At 41.3% G+C, this 20,588-nt stretch overlaps 1 protein-coding gene across 2 annotated transcripts; it reads right to left on the bottom strand.

Annotated features, from left to right (window-relative positions):
- Positions 1-5,031: 5,031 nt before the first annotated feature.
- Positions 5,032-20,172, bottom strand: LOC135546042 (guanylate cyclase soluble subunit beta-2-like). Of its 2 annotated transcripts, XM_064974127.1 has the most exons (16): positions 20,081-20,172; positions 15,969-16,042; positions 15,627-15,721; positions 15,044-15,204; positions 14,597-14,696; positions 14,216-14,445; positions 13,805-13,904; positions 13,549-13,652; positions 12,063-12,279; positions 11,511-11,831; positions 10,534-10,682; positions 10,212-10,358; positions 9,695-9,849; positions 9,208-9,416; positions 8,747-8,878; positions 5,032-8,491 (listed from the first exon to the last, which is right to left on the bottom strand). In XM_064974127.1, the coding sequence occupies exons 3-16, from the start codon at positions 15,658-15,660 to the stop codon at positions 8,307-8,309; spliced, it is 2,244 nt and encodes a 747-aa protein (XP_064830199.1). In that variant the 5' UTR covers positions 15,661-15,721; positions 15,969-16,042; positions 20,081-20,172; the 3' UTR covers positions 5,032-8,306. The 2 variants fall into 2 exon arrangements, with proteins under 2 accessions (XP_064830199.1, XP_064830198.1); XM_064974126.1 differs by lacking the exon at positions 20,081-20,172 and having other exon boundaries at positions 15,969-16,137.
- Between the last annotated feature and the right edge of the window lie 416 nt (positions 20,173-20,588).

Genomic DNA, 20,588 nt, shown 5'->3' with positions numbered 1-20,588 from the left:
CAACTTGGGGCTAGCTACTGTAAGTTCAACTAGGCCACGAACATTCAATGGTAAGCAACTCTAGTGTAGATGTGGCCTTGTGTTTTAGGGTATTGTCCTGCTGAAAGGTGAATTCATCTTCCAGTGTCTGGTGGAAAGCAAACTGAACCAGGTTTAGCTTGTTTAGCTCTATTCCATTCATTTTTATCCCATACCCATAACATGATGCAACCTCCACCATGCTTGAAAATATGAAGAGTGGTACTCGTGATATGTTGTGTTGGATTTTCCCAAAACATAACGCTTTGAATTCAGGACGTATAGTTAATTTCTTTGCCTCATTTTTTGCGGTTTTACTTCAGTGCCTAATTGCAAACAGGATGCATGTTTTGGAATATTTTTTATTCAGTACAGGCTTCCTTCTTTTCACTCTGTCGTTTAGGTTAGTATTGTGGAGTAACTACACTGTTGATCCATCCTCAGTTTAGTTTTTTCCTATCACAGCCATTCAACTGTTAATAAGAAGGATGCCTGTACCTTTGTAGTGGCTGGGTTAGGGTTAGGGTTAGGGTATTGATACACCATCCAAAGTGTAATTAATAACTTCACTATGCTCAAAGGTTATGCACCACATGTTGAATCTGTTTGAATCTGTCAAAGTCTGATTTTTAAATGTTTTACTGTTCTTTGTGGTTGAATCTGTTTGAATCTGTTTTTGAAATTCACCTCTCGACTAATGGACCTTGCAGATCATTGTATGTGTTTGGTACAGAGATGAAGTAGTCAATCAAAAGTCATGTTAAACACTGTTATTTCACACAAGAAAGGGGTTGAATACTTATTAACTTATGACATTTCAGCTTTTCATTTTTTTATAATTTGTAAACATTTCTAAAAACATAATTCCACTTTGACATCATTGGGTATTGTGTGTAGTCCAGTGACACAAAATCTCAATTTAATAAATGTTCAATTCTGTCTGTAACACAACAAAATGTGGAAGAAGTCAAGTGGTCTGAATACTTTCTAAAAACACCCTGTCTTATAGGCATAAACCTACATGTAATAGCCTAGCTCATTACAGCATTGTAATTCAACTCAGCATTGTTTAGGCTATCCTACCTTGTCTTCCTTCCTCCAATATTTGAGCTGCATGGCTGAAAAACAAACGAAATGTATATTTTAAATTAATTGGTTATGCTGAAAGATGCCTTCAAATGTTATTAAATAGATGATGCGTTTACTGCGCTATCCTACCATTTTACTTTGGATTGCACAAAAAATTGCTTTGGAGCGTTTGTGTGTCATCATCCCACTGGGAATCGGTTTGATTATTTGATTTGTTATCAACTCAAATGAATTCAATATGAATTGTTGGTTGCAAGTCCAATAGCCGAAGTTAAAATAACGTGGAGGCAGCTTCAGCTTGTGTCCATGATGTTGCCAACATTCTAGAATATCTGATACCATAATGGTAGTAAGATTAGAAACCCTGACGCTGTGACTTCTTATCGTCTCGGCCTTTAGGCCCATATATCACGGTCGCAAGGCATATGAATTAACAGGTTATAGAGCAAACAACGCAATTATCACACCAAATAGGTTGTAATATGGCTTTTTTCGTGCTCCCCTGTGATTTTACCTACGCACACAGCTGCTGTCTCTCATCTGTTAATGGCTGGGAAAATGCAATTAAAGATCCGTGCACCTTTCTCACGTTGGATGAGAAAATAGCCTATAAACTGAACAAAAAATATAAACGCAACATTCAACAATTTTACTGAGTTACAGTTAGTATAAAGAAATCAAGTCAATTTAAATAAATCAATTAGACCAAAAGAGGCCGAAATGCAAAAATAATATAATTAACTTAATCAATGCTCATAAGAATACAAAAACGGAAAGTGCAAGGTGCTGATAAAAAAATAAACTGAGCATACTTTCGGCCTTATGCCTTCTTGAAGTCATGTAGCAGATAGTTAATTGGATCCTGGCGAATAGGGAGTCAACGCATAAGAATATATAAAAGAGTATTAAAAAAACGAAGATTCACGTCATATATAATTAGGGATGAGACAACCGTCTGGGCTACATAGCAATATCAGAAGCAGTAGATATGAAATACTTGAGTAGCCTAAAAAGGTCGGGAGGCGACTTTTTAAACTATTAATGAACGTGAGTGATAACCATGTCTTTTTTGTTCCATAGTTATTATCACAATGGGACCCAACCAATCTGTGACAACCAACCTGTTGTGAGCGATATCACATGAGCATGTGTCTACTTTGCTGTGCACGTGCTGCAATGTGTAAACGTGTAATGTTTCGTTTGGTTCTGGTGGCTGCAGTCTCTCTGGTAACAGATAAATGAACCTGATGTCAACCTAATGTACAATTGTAATCTGCCTCATGATCAGATTCACACAATGGTCTAGCCTACCTTTAATTCAAGACAACAGGTTATTATAGTTTACCTGCTTTGCTGAAATGTTCGGACCAAGGATTTCACCTCCTTGTCCATTGTTCATTCCGCAGCATGCTTTTCCTGAAACACGACACCCCGCGCCAATTAATAAAACATTGCTGATGGCTGATCACCCGAGCCCTTTCGGCTGTATAAGTGGTGAAAGGCGACATAATCGTCATTGCACACGATCTAGATTGAGATTGAGAGACTCAGACAGAGACTGGCAGAGAGCTAGTACAGGCAGCATGTTCAAACCGCAGCAAAGCGAGCTCCTCTTGCACGAGTCGCGGTTGTATGGGAAGCCGTGGTTCTGGCAGCGGAATTCCAGCACCATGGAGAGCAGCCGGAGCCTCGCTGAGGTGATCATGGAGATGCGCAACGAAATCAAGAAGCTCGAGACCGAGAACAGTGTGCTAAGGGGGGAAATCGGTCAGCCGACGATTGGGACTGAGCAAAGGGAACCGAATCCGTATTCACCGGCAGGACAGCCCAGGACCGGGGCTGACGACAATCCATCCCACATCAACCTGAGACGAAATGCGTCCGCGCCCGCACTCGAGCGGCAATACAAGGGTAAAGTCGCACTATTAAGCTATTATGTTGTAACGGCATTTTTTCGTTTTTAGCAGCAAGGTAAAGCAAACGATTGTAATATATCAACATTGTTTGAAATTGGGCTATTTAAAGCTAGGCCTAGTTTGAACAAAATAATCTGATCAATTTGGTTTATTGATTTCACAGAGAACATTGTAATGACTGTCCGGAGATACTCAATCGCCTCCAACATGCCAAGTGTGATCAGGAAGAGTGAGAGCGAAGATAGGGTGTCGAAGAATAGAGATGTTGCGAAAGGAAGTAACTCAAGTTGGGGTCGACTTCACGAGGAAGTCCACGGAAGGGCCCCATCCGTCTTCGGGAATTCCACACGAGACGAGTTCAGCACCACTGCAAAGAAGTTAACCAACAGGTTATTTCTCCAAGAATATGTGCACAAAAACAGGTGAGTGGCCCAGTGGGCCTTCTCATCCAACCTCACCAGAACTTTTAGATAACCAAATTTAAAACTAAATGTAGAATATCGCTTAGGTTGCTATTAATTCCCTCTTATTTTGCAGGACCAAAGTAAAGACGGTCACATTTCTTCTGCCCGTGGATAACATCTACACCAACCGACCAGTTCTGGCCAACCATCTGACAGATCTGGATGCGATTGCGGAGACGGATTCGTAAAGTGAAGATGGATGGCGACAGGTGGCGGGACAATATTTAATCTATAGCCCATAAATATGTGAAGAGCAGGGAGTTAGGCCTGCATACATGGGCCTGTCACACAAACAGTATCTAGGGCAGAGTGTCAGCTACATAGTTTTTAGGTCAGCCAGAAGATTGATTTTATCGCACCTGACCTGAACTCCACACACGGAGACTCCGGTTACAGGTGTTGTTTCCATACGGCCGAGGTGATCAAACGCCCGGTCGTCAGTGATGAGCCGCCAGCCCTCCCTCTGTTGCAACACCACCACAACACTCCCTCCACGGATCAGATGTCCGGGCCTGCAGCTCATCGTGTCAATCGGAACCTTGAGAACGCTGCAGTTGACGATCGTTTTAGTGACAGTATAGTCTCTTTTTTTCAGAGCAATGGGCATGCAGCCTCTTGGTGAATTTCAGGGTCATCACTTGTCTTTCTTAATTATGTAATGTAGGGTGGCTTTGAGACAAAAAATCAATTGGAATATCAATATTTTGCATTGGGTCAAGACAGAGAGAACACTAATTCATTAGAACCAGGGTGTTCCTTATTACAGATTGTATTTTATTCTCTCAAAATTAATATTGTCCCTTCTTTACCTTGGTATTCATGTACAGTAAATGAAGTAAATTAATTCCAAGTGCAAGTTATTTTATCTGCTTTGGTTCTGCTGAAAGGAAAAGTAGGCCTATATCATACAGTATATAATTTGTAAATAGTCAATAAGTACTTAATTATTTTGTCTAACTTTAAATATAATGTTGTCTTTATTAAATATTTCAGTTTTATTATAAATGTTAAGGTTTGTTCATTATTTTTCTAGATATAATATTTACACACACGATTGACTTTTTCATAATATAAAATTATATCTTATTGCTTGGGTATTTTAATATTTTATGCTTAAAAATAGTCTTCAACCGTTTAAAAAAACAATAATAGGAGGCTACATTTCTTTTTTAACGCATTAAAACTTCATAGACAATATAATATTGGCACAGGACTGTCAAATACCTTATCAGGAAATACAAATTATATGTATGTAAATGAACAACCTTAGTATGTCTATTACTCAAATATACAGTACGAGTCAAAAGTTTGGACACACCTACTCATTCAAAGGTTTTCTTTATTTTTACTATTTTCTACACGGTATAATAATAGTGAAGACATCAAACTATGAAATTACACATATGGAATCATGTAGTAACCAAAAAAGTGTTAAACAAATCAAAATAGATTTTAGATTCTTCAAAGGAGCCACCCTTTGCCACCTTTATAGTATTGCATTTTTTTGCCAAATCAGCTACTTCTAATTGAAGTATTCGAAAGTATTTTCAAATAACTTCCTAGGGGCTCCCGAGTGGCGCAGCGGTCTAAGGGACTAAACAGTCCTGGGTTCAAATGCAATGATTTGAATATTTGTGTATTTTAATATTTTTCAAAGACATGCCATGTGTATTTCCAGTATTTCCATATCGATTCCAATATTCAACTACTTGTATTTAAAAGTAAAATAAATTAATAAATACTTACTTTGAAATGTATTTGAAAGTAATTGAAATGCCTTAAATATTATTTGAACACAGGTCGTTCACCCTGCAGTCTGGTAGCTCTGGTCCCATCACACAATGACAACGAGTTACCTATGCACACTATTTTTTAAAAAAAAAATTTCACCTTTATTTAACCAGGTAGGCCAGTTGAGAACAAGTTCTCATTTACAACTGAGACCTGGCCAAGATAAAGCAAAGCAATGTGACACAAACAACAACACACGTGGGATAAACAAGCATACAGTCAAGAACACAATAGAAAAATCTGTATACCGTGTGTGCAAATGAAGTAAGGAGGTAAGGCAATAAATAGGCCAATAGTAGCAAAATCATTACAATTTAGCAATTTACACTGGAGTGATATATGTGCAGATGAGGATGTGCAAGTACAAATACTGGTGTGCAAAAGATCAGAAAAACATAAACAAATATGGGGATGAGGTAGGTAGTTGGTTGGATGGGCTATTTACAGATGGGCTGTGTGAGCAGCTGCAGCGATTGGTAAACTGCTTTGACAGCTGACGCTTAAAGTTATATGTCTCCAACTTCAGTGATTTTTGCAATTCGTTCCAGTCATTGGCAGCAGAGAACTGGAAGGAAAGGCGGCCAAAGTAGGTGTTGGCTTTGGGGATGACCAGTGAAATATACCTGCTGGAGCACGTGCTACAGGTGGTTGTTGCTATGGTGACCAGTGAGCTGAGATAAGGCGGCACTTTACATAGCAAAGACTTATAGATGACCTGGAGCCAGTGGGTTTGGCCACGAATATGTAGCGAGGACCAGCCAACGAGAGCCTACAGGTAGCAGTGGTGGGTAGTATATGGGGCTTTGGTGACAAAACAGATGGCACTGTGATAGACTGCATCCAATTTGCTGAGTAGAGTGTTGGAGGCTATTTTGTAAATGACATCGCCAAAGTCAAGGATCGGGAGGATGGTCAGTTTTACGAGGGTATGTTTGGCAGCATGAGTGAAGAAGGCTTTGTTGCGAAATAGGAATCCAATTCTAGATTTAACTTTGGATTGGAGAGGCTTAATGTGAGTCTGGAAGGAGAGTATGTGAATATGTGGACAATTATAAATACCTAGGTGTCTAGCCAGACAAGTCAGAACCGTCCAGAATAGTGACGCTAGTCGGGAGGGCGGGTGCGGGCAGCGATCGGTTGAAGAGCATGCATTTAGTTTTTACTAGCATTTAAGAACAGTTGGAGGCCACGTTAGGAGTGTTATATGGCGTTGAATCTCGTTTGGAGGTTTGTTAACACAGTGTCCAAAGAAGGTCCAGGTGTATACAGAATGGTGTCGTCTGCGTAGATTTGGATCAAAGAATCACCTGCAGCAAGAGCGACATCATTGACATATACAGAGAAAAGAGTCGTCCCGAGAATTGAACCCTGTGGCACCGGACAACAGGCCCTCTGATTTGACACACTGAACTATATCTGAGAAGATGTTTGTGAACCAGGCGAGGCTGTCATTAGAGAAACCAAGGCTGTTGAGTCTGCCGATAAGAATACGGTGATTGACAGAGTCGAAGGCTTTGGACAGGTTGATGAAGATGGCTGCACAGTACTGTCTTTTATTGATGGTGGTTATGATATCGTTTAGGACCTTGAGTGTGGCTGAGGTGCACCCAGATTGCAGTGAGCAGCAATGATGAAACAGGGAGCCGTTTGGTAGTAGATTCCTATGCAAGGCCTGCGGGAGACACTGCGTTCAGGAAGCTAGCAGGTCGGGGCTAGCAGATAGATCAACACCAACATCCACGACACAGAGGTCGGTTGAGAGCACATTGGCCGAATTACATCATCAATTACATCAGCAGATGTAATTTGTGTACTTCGTTTGCTAGACGGGACATGGGCCTAGCCCGAGGCTAGCTGGTGGATGCTTCTGGACAAAGGTGTTAGCCACTCGGTAGCAACTAGCTAGCTGCGAAGATCCGGTGTAATTAGTCCAGAGCTTGCAGCAGGAATCTGGTGATGTAGTGGAGGAAAAAAGCAGTCCGATATGCTCAGGGCTGATATCGTGCTGTGCAGACTGGCAGGTATTATCCAGGCTATCCGGGCTAAAGCGGCTGGAGTCCGAGCTAAAGATAAAGAGCGCTAGCAGTGGCTAACAATGACTAAAAAGCAAGTAGCTTATTAACTTGCGAGCTGATGATGGGGGTTCCAGTTATAAGGTCTAAAAAGTAGCAGATCCATACCGCATTGGGTGAGGCGGGTTGCAAGAAGGTATATTTAATTCAAAAATGGAAAAAAGAGATTGAAATATAATGAAATGTATACACAAAAAAGAAAGAAAAACATGGGAAGGAAACAAACACGTCTTACTGCTCCGCCATCTTTGTTCATAGTGCCCTGGACCAGAGGTACAAGTCTGGTTACAGTTGATTTCTATATATCACATAGATAGCAGTGCTCCGGGGGAGAGATCACATAAAATGAAACATTAGCAAGATGACCATAGACACTGTAATTTCAATATTCATAAAACACTGTAGTCTCAGAGTATAGGCTCATCAGCAGAGATAGTCCAATTTAATTGAATGTCCTATATTCCAGCAGTTGTGATCCAATTGAATGAGTGGGTCACTTAAGCTCAGTTTATACCTGGTGCTAACATGTGTCCTTAAACTGATCTTGTTCACATTCAAATTGTGCCCACCTTTTTAGACAGGTGTAGACGATTAGAATATGTATTGTGATCTCATGTTCCTGACAACCTCTGGAGGTAGTTAGGGAAGCATTGTGTCTGAATATCTTAGGCGGATCTGGACAGTAAAACTTGTAAAATCATCATTATCCCTCCCTCTAAAATCATTGATAGTTAGCACCATTGACTTATCAATATGTGTCTTAAATTATTGTATAGCATACTTGGAGGTACCAGGAAATCTGGTCACAAGGATAAGAGACACATTTTAATATTTAATAGCAACAGCTAAAATGTGGGCACAATCAGAATGATGACAAGATCAGGATCAAGGACGTATGTGTTAGCAACAGGTATAAACGGGGCTACAGTGACTAGTCTTGATAGTACTACAACAGCTCAGAGGACCACACAGAAACTGGTCCGGATGTGTTTGGTGGAATGAGGAGCCTCAGCCTCTATGGGAGTGGGACTCTGGGACAAGGTTGCTCTGGTCAGCTGGTGGTCTGGTTTGGGGAGACCTCCCTCCACTGACTTGTTGTCACTGTGGAGACTGCCGTAGCTCTCTGAGTCCCGAGGTTTTCCTGCGAAACACACACACCTCCCGTGAGTCACCACTGCAGGTAGAGTGGAAGGCAATGGAGGTAACGAATAGGAGAAATGTAAAAGAAATGGAGGAGCAGTCTTTTACCTGTGACTTAAAGATCATCTTAGAATAAGATAAAGAATACAAGATACTACGAATATAATACTTAAATAAAATGTAAATATTAAAGAATATCATTCAATAAAAAGAAAGAAAAAACGAATTATTGAATAAAAGAAAGAGGAGGAGGCACCTTTGAGGCTCTTGGCTTTGACTTGTGGCTGGGGTTCAGTGAGCTGGACTGAGGGCGGCGGGTCAGCCAGGCTGTCTCCATACTCCATGGGCACTACAGGATTCCTGTCCTCACTCTGCACCCTCTGGATGGCTGTGGGATTATAGATTACAACAAAGAGGTCTAGCTTTAGAGTGAGGCATTAACAATATACCACAGCCATGAAAGGGAAGCTAGAATGGGGTTAGTGTTTGTCTCTGTGGTGATCATGACTAAATGCGCCATAAATATCGGGGAACAGAAAACCTGTTGAGATAATGCACACTGAGGCTGAGCTACCTCAAATTAGACACACAAATAAGGTGCAACAAGGTTAGACACACATCTAAGACATTTTCTCAGGTGTACTATATATTTATAAAGGTGTGTATTTTTAGTAGTTGAGTAGTTGAGAGGCAGACAGACAGGAGAACCTTGTTTACCCGGTCTGTACAGGGCTGCCTCTGTGTTGCAGTCCCGTGCCGACTGTACAGACGCACGGCCCGAGTCGGCCTCCTTAACTGAACGGCCCATGATCTCGTGCTCCGTGGCGGTCAGGTTCCCTTCCAGGAAGTAGGTGGACATCCTGCCCTTCCCCTTCACATCGATCTCCCCTCGCTCCTGGATCATGAAGCCCTTGTCTTTTAGAACCCTGGAGGAGGAAGACATATAAAAACAAAGCCTGCTTCCCAAATGGAACCCTTTCCCTTATTATAGTGCACTACTTTTGAACAGAGCCCTATGGGCTCAACCAACCAAGCACTCAATTAATAAATCAATAAATCAGTCCATCATCCAACCAATCATTAAGCACTTTTGACAACATTTGATGTAAAAAGGGCTTTCTAAATAAAATTGCTGGCTTGCTTTCTTGATCGATTGCTTGATTGATTTAATTTCCTGCAGTTCAGTCATGAGCTGAGGTCTTACAGGTAAACACTGGGGCTGAGGTGGATCTTGTTGGGGAGGCCGTGGCTCTCCATGCGAGACGCCGTGTTTACTGTGTCTCCGAACAGGCAGTACCGAGGCATCTTCTCCCCCACCACACCAGCTAGAACTGGCCCGCTGTGTACACCCACCCGGATCTACAGCAGAGAGGTATTGTTTGTTTTTTAAATATATTTTGTGGGATATTTTTACTTTATTGAGACAGAAATAGGTTTAAATGAGCATTGAGGTAGTGGAAGGATTCTTATCCACAATGGGGGTTGACCTTTATGTGCTGCTGGCGGCTGCGTTGCCCACTAGACCAGCCTCAGACACAGAGAGAGGTATTGTATTGTGATAATAAACTAGCAGGAGAACTGAGAAAGATCAGCTCAAAAAGAAAGACAAGGGCAGGGAAATTACAACCCTTTGGATTTGGATCAATAGAACAGAGATGTTACAAAAATATTGTGAAAAATCTATCCAGCATTCAAACACACCAGCCATCTGTGGGTCTCACCTGGATAGGCCCCCCTGTGATGGGGTTGATGACCTCCCTCGCTGCTATGACCATGCCCAGGGCGAAGTTGGCCACCCTCTCAGCATGGCTGGACACTGGGATGGGCACGCCACCTACCACCATATAGGCATCACCTATGGTCTCCACCTGATGCAGACACAACCAAAGGCAGATTGATATCGATGAGTTAAGTACTGGAATGGCTATTCCAGGCTGCCTGGTCTAGATGAATGAATAGATGGATATGTAAAATAATTTGCAAGATGTTTCAATTATGAATGATAAATGTTTAGTCTATCTGACAAATGTAATATTTTGTTACCTTGTAAACTGTGTGTACTGTGGTGAGCCGGTCGAACTTGAGGTACATGGAGTTAAGCATGTTGACAATCTGGATGGGCTCACACTCCGAGCAGATGTTGGTGAAGGTGACCACATCACTGAAGAGGATGGTGCACTCCTTGAACTCTCCTTTAGAGCAAACATAACCACAACCACCACCGACCATATGGCCATTTCCATTAATATACAACTGTTTCAGTCCTTTTACAATGTTGAGAACAATGTTGAAAACGAGTTATTCTGCTTAATACTTATCCACATGTAGCTGACCTTGTTGCTTCATATCAATACATTTTGTGTGTGCGCATGTGTGTGTACTGTTCATGCATGAGTTTGTCTGTTTGCATCTCTGTATGTCTGTCTGTCTGTCTCTGTCTGTCTGTTTTTATCTCTGTATGTCTGTCTGTCTGTCTTTCTAGCTGTCAGTGTCCGTCTGTCTGCGCCTATGTTTGTTTGTCTGTGTACTGTGCTTCAAAGACAGATGTGTCTGGGAGCCGCTGGCTGTGACGTGGTGCTGTTTCAATCTGTAATTCATGCCTTCATTAAATATGTAATACACTGCAGCAAGGCAGGGAAATATCCTTCAAAAATCCCCCCAATTCCACTCTGTACATCTCTACTGTCTGTTGTGTGTCAGAGCAAGGGAGGCATAGGCTACTGTGTACAGGTTTTGGCAAAGGAGTGTTTGGCCCTACTAGAGCATTTCACACACCACCAAATCCTCTCACCAATTATTTTCTCACCAATTATGTTTTTTACTCTCATCTTCTCTACTTTCTTCCCTTCTCTCCTTTCCTCACCTTTTCTCCCCTACTCTCCTCTCCTCTCCCCACATCTCCTCTCTACTTATTCCCTCTCCTCACCTCTCCTTTCCTCTTCTCTCCTCAACCCGCTTCTCTGCATTATTCCTCTCCTCTATTCTACTCTCCCCATCTCTCCTCTCCCTGTGTCATTCACCTGCTTCCACTCTCTTCCCCTCCTTCAGCTGGTTGGCCACATGTTTGGGCAGCATGGCATACAGCAGGTTCTCCGTCTTGGTCCTCTCCTCCTCCAGATGCTGGGACAGGTGTCGGAGCTCCTCCTTCTTCCTCTCCAGCTGGTTGGAGAGCTCCATCTCGGCCAGCCGCTGCTGGTTGAGCAGGATGAGGTCCCGCGTGACGTCGTGAGGGGCGATGTCAGAGATGTGCATGCTCCGCTCCTCCAGCTCGTGGAGGCTCCGCAGCAAAGGGGAGGCCTGGTACAGCATGCACTGCAGAGACTCCATCCACAACATCTGACCTGGGAACAGGGGAGTGAGGGGTGGAGATAAAGAGAGAGGTGAAATTAAATGGAGGGGGGATGTGTGTGTTTCTGTTAAATGGTTACGGTGGGATAGGTTGCATAAGTGGCATGACTCAATAACAAATAATCATTCATGTATTTCTTCCTTCTATTATCCATCCATGCATTCATCCATCCATTTTTTCATTACTTCATCTGTTCATTCATCCATTTATTCATTAATTCCACCTCTGAGCTCCAGCATGGGTCTATCCCTCCAGGCCTCGGGCATCATGTCCCGTCGCGTCTGCAGGACAAAGTGGCTGTTGATGAACTTTCTGATGCTGGAGATGGTGAAGGTGACCTCGGGGTGGACGATACTGAAGTACTGGTCCAGGTGAATGCTCATGGTCTGCAGCCCGGGGACGATCTTCTGGATGTTCACCCCCGCCTGTCTCACCATCAGCTGCAGGGGTTGGACCAGAGAGCAGAGATTCAGGCTGAGTCCCAAATGTCACCCTATTCCCTATATACTGACTGCAGTTTACTACTTTTAACGAGGGCTCTGGTCAAAAGCATTGCACTTCAGCAGCCTTACTCCAGGTATTAAGATTACAATTCATATCTACATAAAGGGCCCTTTTCTGGACACATTTTAAGCCCAGTCCTGGACTAAGAAGCACTTCTAATTGAGATTCCTCATTGAGAATGCTTTTTAGACTAGGCCTAATCTGTGTCCGGGAAACCATCCCAGTGATTATCTGGCATTACTAAACCATGCTGTAAAAAGTGGGACGGCACTGTTGTTCATCTGAAGTGCTTTTTCTGATTGACATGATCCAAAATTGCGCTTTGGTTCAAATCAACCTATTCTATTCAATTTGTATGAATCAAATAAAGAATTTGAAAGATCATGTGATGTTTTTAATTGAATGAAAGCTTATAAATTGCTTTCAACACCACATAGCGGTAGGCTGCCACTGCTACATTGCACCCATCAGAAGAGTTGGAAGCATGGCCTACAGGGTGCGTGGCTTTCAGTTTGTTATTTTTGGCCACCTGTGAGAGTGAATGTCATTCTAAGTAATGTGTTGTTGTTTTTTATGATTATATGTTCACTTATATGTTCACTGCCAGCACTGAATCTTAAAGGGAAATTTAAAAAAAATGTACTTCATATTCATCATCTCCAGCAACACCCCAACATCAACATACCTATGTGAAAATGGCACATTTCTCTTTCTATGATATCTCTGTAAGTACTGTGACTCTAAAGAGACTGGAAAGGATTAAATTGATGAGATGGTCACCATTTGGTTACAATATTGGTAACCAGTTCATGTTAAATTCTTATGGAAAGAAAGCATTTGGAGTCATTGTTTCATGTAATGGAACCCACTTAATATCTTGATTTAACAGGAAACTGATTTAATTGCTTGTAACCCAATTGAAGAAATTTGGATAGGTAACTCCAAAGTGAAAAATCAACTTGGTACAACATAAAAAATGGGGTGTAGCCATTTAGTTTTGTATTTATGTTATCTATTCGGTTTAACCAATGGGGAAAAGTTTGTAACAGTTGGCACTGAATGATATATTTGGTTTCAACAAATGACAATTTTTTTCAATTGAGAAAACCAAACAAATTTACTAACACATTTTTTTATTTGGTATATAAATTTACAGTGCATGTACTCAATACCAAGAGGGAATCTGGGAGATAATACTTTTGTACCTCCTTGTCGAACACTATATGGAAGGGAAAGGCATTGCAAAATGTCTTCAGGTCGATGCAAAGATTCTTCGGGTAGACTGGCTCAAATCCTCTCAAGAGTTTGCCTATGATTGAAGTAAACATCTATTAATGATAGTAAGGATATCAAGATTAGAGATATCTTGACAAGCAAGATGGAATAGACAGGCTTTATTGATATCTGAGGTGGACTAAGCCAATCCATTAGAAAAGGAATGATGAGATGTTTGGTCTTTACCCTTCCCAAGCTGGACCAACCCCCTCACAGTCTCCCAGTGGTTCCGACACATGGAAAATCCCTGAGATTGGAGTTTCCTCTGCAATGATTTCTGCATGTCCTGATAGATGGGTTGAGGGACACATTGGAGGAAATTCGTGTTATGGTTAAATTGCATAAAAAGGTGAACTTACAAACCATATGGAAAATTGGCTGTGTTGGGTTGGGTTATTGAGATAGTTTTGGGACAATTCTTTGGAGATCCTCAGAGATGGCATCTGCTTGTTTCTGTAGCCTATGTATGCATCGCAAATATCACCCTATTACCTATGAGCCCTGGTCAAAAGTGGTGTACTATCAAGAGAATAGGGTGCCATTTAGGATGCAAGCCAATGATTTGTGGATCATCTGTTGTCCTGACCCGGATTTTACCTCCTTGTTTGGGTTCCAGTGCATTGCGTTGCGCCTGGGGCCTCTTGGCAAACATGGCGGTGTCTGTGAGAGCTTGTTACTGCACATTACATTCGAAAATGTCGGTTTCTGAGTGACAAGGAATACTACATGCTCCTTCTTTCCTGTCCTCTCTAGTTCCTCTATTTGGTTGACGATTTCCATCGTTATCTCGCTGTTGAAGAAGTCTTTTGCTACAGCTTCAATGATACCTGTGGAAATGGGAAACAGTCGTTTCACTTTTACGCACAAAGCCCCTACTTTTACTCACGCTAAAATCTCACGATATTGAGTGTATTAAGTTGTTTAACACATTTGTTCTTAAAGTCAATAATTTAATATATCAGTATTCAGCATAATTACCGGGTACAATTTGGCATAGGCCTCGGCGGTCAGAGTAATAGTGAAGAAACATCGTGCCGTCACCGTTCCTCTCCGCTCGAAATGATGGCGCGTTCATCTCCTGCAAGCATATTTACAAATCACTTGACACTGTTTTTTTCTGTCCAAAATATGACGTGTCCATTGTCCACTATTTATAGATCGATTATCACATATATACCTATATCAATAGAGTAGGCTATAATAGAGTAGGCTACACACACACACACACACACACACACACACACACACACACACACACACACACACACACACACACACACACACACACACACACACACACACACACACACACACACACACACACACACACACACACACACACACACACACACACACACACACACACACACACACACACACACACACACACACACACACACACACACACACACACACACATTATACCTTGTAAGAAAGGGCGAGGTAGCTGTGCAGTGCATCCAGATTCTCGATAAACTCGAACAGGTTCCCTCCCAGAGTCCGTAACATGTGGTCGTATCCAGATCGTTTACAAAAGTCAAAAAAGTATTCCCCAAATTGTCTCAACACCACCTCTGGTTTAACATCTTCGAATAGAAAATAAAGTAGGCCTAATGAATATATATGTTAATACCAACATGTACGCCTTTACTTAAACATCACATAAAACACATTTTGTTCTATCATGTAATATTTAAAATATGTATTTGTATCATCATCTTGAGTCATGTATTTTGCCTGTTAGCAATAGAGTTTCGATTCCATTTAAAATCAAGCCATGCAGTGCAAGAAATTCACTATTCTGAAATTATTCCTAATTTTTTGTAGCTATTTCTCAATCCATGACGTGAATTATAATTCATAATCTGGAAGTAACCGTGATTGGCATGGAAATGTACGCTTTTATAACACCTCTCAGAATATATATTAGCTCCAGATCGTTACTGGTCCAGAGCTACATTGATATGATGTCGCAGGTTAATCATCAAATAATGATAAATTAGCCTACCAAGTAGCTTGCAGGCAGCAGCCACCAGTTGCATGGTGATGTCGTCTTTGTACACTTCATATGTCAAGAATGTATCTTGAACCCCGGCCTCATCTCTGCATATAATTATGATGATGAGATCATTTCAGCAGGTTACACATACCATTGATGACCAATAAACAGAAAGCAGTGAATGAATCCATCAATTAGCTAGCATATAGGTCCACGCTGAGGGGCCATGCTCAATGCTAGCCTTTAACGCCACCTTCTGGAGTTACGCAACATATTATTACAATTAATCAATTATCAAGAAATATTCCCGTTGTCTAATATGATGTTAGTGTTAATTAATAACATTGTTACCTGAGCTTTATCCATGTCTCCTCGCCAAACTTGTCAACAACCAGCGACTTCAAACAGGTATTGATAAATCCATACTGCAGAGAGAACATTGCAAATTTAGCAGCATTTTTTTATTTTGATGCCATTCATAAAATATAGGCTATATTTATATAGGTAAGAGTGAGATAGCCTATTGAATCGTCCATGTAGCCTAATAAGACTAATGCGTAGGCTTACAGGCTGGAAACACATTGAGTCATGATTTTCGATCAGTTCAGTCCAGTAACCTATACAACATATGCTTGCCTATACTGTAACATATCAGTTTGGCTATCTATCACTATGAGTTAATTTATGGGTCGACACACACAACTTACCATCTCTTTTGGTTTGGATTCTGCCGACACTTTGTTTAAAAACCTTAATTCCCAATGTATCCAAGCACGAACACGACCCCAAGTTGACCACATACTTTAACGCACAACATTATCTCAGTCGACAGCCTGCCTGGATATATTTAATTAAAGTGATATGCCTGGGCCTATATCCTGTATATAAACAAAAGCTTCAGCTCCTTATTCCGTCACTTCTGCCGCTGCGCATCGAACAGTGACTGAAGAAAGCCGTTCACCCATCTCCAGCTGTTGGCGAGAGCGTTGGTGCGCGATGCGGTACAGATGAGTGTCAAAGGCGCTGTTCAGGCGATAGATGTGCTGATCTCAACTCCGTACACGCAGTGGCATCTAGGTTCAGAAGTTCTAATTCGCATTAGGCTACCAATGTGACGTTCAACAAATGGTTTAGATTAAATATTTGGAATAAAACGACTAATTTATTTATTTAAAAGGGACAATATTATTAATTAACATTTCTGTAAATGTGTTGGATTTAGCCAGTTGGCTAGTTTTAATCTGTAGTCCCTAGGCAGAAAAAAATGCAAGAATAATTATATAATAACAAATAGTAATTGTTAAAAAAAACAACAATAAATACAAACAACCAAATACACTGAACAAAAATATAAAACAAAACATGCAAAAATGTCAAAGATTTTACTGAGTTACAGTTCATGTAAGGAAATCAGTCAATTGAAATACATTCATTAGGCCCTAATCTATGGATTTCACATGACTGTGAATACACATATGGATTGTTCACAGATACCTTAAAAAAGGTAGGGGCGTGGATCAGAAAACCATTCAGTATCTGGTAAGACCACCATTTGCTTCATGCAGCGTGACACATCTCCTTCATATAGAGATGTTCATCAGGCTGTTGATTGTGTCCTCTGGAATGTTGTCCCAATCATCTTAAATGGCTGCGCGAAGTTGCTGGATATTGACGGGAACTGGAACAGACTGTCGTACTCGTCGATCCAGAGCATCAGAAACATGCTCAATGGTTGACATGTCTGGTGAGTATACATGCCATGGAAGAACTGGGAAATGTTCAGCTTCCAGAAAGTGTGTACAGATCCTTGCGACAATGGGGTTGTGCATTATCTTGCTGAAACATGAGGTGATGCCGGCAGATGAATGTCACGACAATGGGCCTCAGGATCTCGTCACGGTATCTCTGTGCATTCAAATTGCCATCGATAAAATGGAATTGTATTCTTTGTCCGTAGCTTATGCCTGCCCATTCCATAACCCCACCACCACCATGGGGCACTCTGTTCACAACGTTGACATCACCAAACTGCTCGCCCACACAACGCCATACAAGTTGTATGCCATCAGCCTGGTACAGTTGAAACAGGAATGCATCCTAAAGAGCACACTTCTACATTTGCCCACTTTAGTTGGTTGCAACGCCGAACTGCAGTCAGGTCAAGACCCTGGTGAGGACGATAAGCACGGAAATAACTTTCTCTGAGACGGTTTCTGACAGTTTGTGCAGAAATTCTTTGGTTGTGCAAACCCACAGTTTTATCAGATGGTTTCAGACGATCCTGCAGGTGTAGAAGCCGGATGTCCTGGGCTGTCGTGGTTACACGTGGTCTGCGGTTGTGAGCCGGTTGGATGCACTGCCAAATTCTTCAATATGACGTTGGAGGCAGCTTATGGAAGATAAATTAACATTAAATGCTCTGGGAACAGCTCTGGTTAACATTCTTTCAGTCAGCATGCCAATTGTATGCTCCCTCAAAACTTGAGACATCTGTTGCATTTTGTTTTTTGACAAAACTGCACGTTTTACTGTCCCCAGCACAACGTGCACCTGTGTAATGCTGTTTAATAAGCTTCTTCATATGCCACACATGTCATGCTCACCAACAGCATAGTACAAACAGCAACAAACAAAAAAAGTTTCATAAGTGACTTCTAATGAAAAGTTAAATAGGCATATGTTCACACCAATGTTGTTGAAAATCATATCGGGGTACAAAGGGCCCCGGTTTCATGGTTGAGTGCCATTTCAATATAATATCAATATCAATGGACTATTATTAGAAGAATCTACATGATCCCACCTCATTATCCCCCCTTCCAACCCCCGCCACCACACACACACACACACACACACACACACACACACACACACACACACACACACACACACACACACACACACACACACACACACACACACACACACACACACACACACACACACACACACACACACAGAATAACAAAATGACATGTTTTATACTGTATATATTTCCACACTATGAGATTGGAATAAATCTGTGACATTGTTCAATTATGATAATGCCCTTTTATTGTAAGAGCTGTTTAAAAAGACCACCTGAAATTTCAGCCTGTTTTGGTGGGATGGAATTTTGGCCTGCCTGGTGACATCACCAGGCCTAAATTCGTTAATAGAGAGATGAAAGAGATTTCCAAACCTCTCTATCGATAACAGCCAGTTTTCCTCTACGTACTCAGACCACTCCCAGACAGTCCTCGCTAGCAAAATTCCTGCTTGAGAAATTGCTCTTGCGAAGAAGCTATTTTATTTGTTTATAATGGATTAGTAAATATTTTATTTACTAATCATTACTCCATTCATAAGATGCTTAATATTAGGTCCCTATAAACTATTTACTTATCATTAAGTGGACTCATCTAAAGTGTGGGCTATTTATACTTTAGAATTTTTTTGAGTGACCAGTGTGTTTTTTAACAAAAGGATGGACATGCCATTAGTAGACATTCCAGCAGTAGGCCTGATGCTCCTTAATGTCTCAAAATATATCAATAGTTTTAATTTTATTTTTAATTTTACTAGGCAAGTCAGTGAAGAACAAATTATTTTTTTCAATGACGGCCTAGGAACAGTGGGTTAACTGCCTGTTCAGGGGCAGAACGACAGATTTGTACCTTGTCAGCTCGGGGATTTGAACTTGCAACCTTTCGGTTACTAGTCCAACGCTCAAACCACTAGGCTACCCTACCTAACAAGCACATGACACAGGATGCTAAAGGAAATATACTGAACAAAAATATGAACATAACATGCAACAATTTCAACGATTTGAATCAGTTTTAGTTCATGTAACTTCATGGACAAAGTTGTTATTCAAACCTACATCGGCGCAGCTCTAATGGAATGTATCTGCTATTTGTATTTCCAGCTGTCCCCTCCTGTTCCCTTTTTTAAGAAGTGACCACTCCACTCCACTACGATTGTCAACTCTCTCATGACATGAACTGAAGCCACGTCTCACGTACCCGCTCATTCACTGTTACATTTAATGTTTCCTCTCCAAGCACTCTGAGTGCCCCTATCATTTTTCTCTCATTACTGTATGTAGAGTCAATCACATACACAATCACATTATTACACATCAATAATTTTACTCCTTGCTTGGACTAACTCATTCTTAGCTCTATCGTTGAACTGTGTATTGTCTTGTGTTATTGTTTTTTGTCCTCACAGTCAAATCCTGTCCTGCACTGAAGTCAAACCTCCACCGGTTTCTGCCCTTGAATGTCTGCATTGGACATTACTCGGCCTTCATGTACCACCAACCTCTCAATATATCATTAGTCAAATGCAGACTATACCACGCCAGAGTTCTATCCAAATATAAAGATAGCAAGCTTAGTTTGTCAACTTTTGATCACCTTACATGAGATTTTAACTACAGTCAGCCATTATTAGGAGGTACATATAATATAGCCTACCTTTGTGATGTCCTATCTGCTCACATCGGAGAGAAAAATAAAGTTGAACTTTCTTCAGCTGTTTAACGATCAATGTTCTTCAGGTCACTATACTCCTCTTCAGCCAAAGCGCTGACTTTCCAAAAAGCAGGCAATGCCAGCAATACAGGCGGATTGATGAAAGGCGGGAGCCTTAACCAGCTATACTTTTGATACCAATTGGTATTGAACGCCGTCACCTTTTCATCTTTCTTCATGAAACTGATCTCAGGTAGTCGACCTCGGCTTTTAGTTCGCACCTTTTTCGTGTACCCCAGAGGATGAAAGGGGTTCAACAAAAAAATAAATAACATTTGCGGTAGCGTTGGCGGCTAAATAAATTGCAGTATCTGGACACAAACATAAAGTTATAAAACCAAGAAACAATGTATAATCAACCTCCTCCGTCTCCTGTAATTTGAATAATAAAAGTGATAGTTGATGGATGTGCCTCCACTGAATCCTCAATGATCCCCTATAGTAGCCCTCG

The sequence above is a fragment of the Oncorhynchus masou genome, chromosome 9, assembly GCF_036934945.1.
Source record: "Oncorhynchus masou masou isolate Uvic2021 chromosome 9, UVic_Omas_1.1, whole genome shotgun sequence".
NCBI classification, from domain to species: Eukaryota; Metazoa; Chordata; class Actinopteri; order Salmoniformes; family Salmonidae; genus Oncorhynchus; species Oncorhynchus masou.
The sequence above is the reverse complement of the archived record's forward strand: the minus strand, read 5'-3'. Positions and strand labels throughout refer to the sequence as shown.

Excerpts from the sequence above, each read along its gene's own strand:
- LOC135546042 (XM_064974126.1), bottom strand. The coding sequence starts at position 16,057 with ATGTTCTCTCTGCAGTATGGATTTATCAATACCTGTTTGAAGTCGCTG. Across the intron at positions 10,359-10,533 it reads CAGTACACACAGTTTACAAG|GTGGAGACCATAGGTGATGC; the intron begins GTAACAAAATAT and ends TGTCTGCATCAG. Across the intron at positions 9,850-10,211 it reads TCACAGGGGGGCCTATCCAG|ATCCGGGTGGGTGTACACAG; the intron begins GTGAGACCCACA and ends TCTCTGCTGTAG.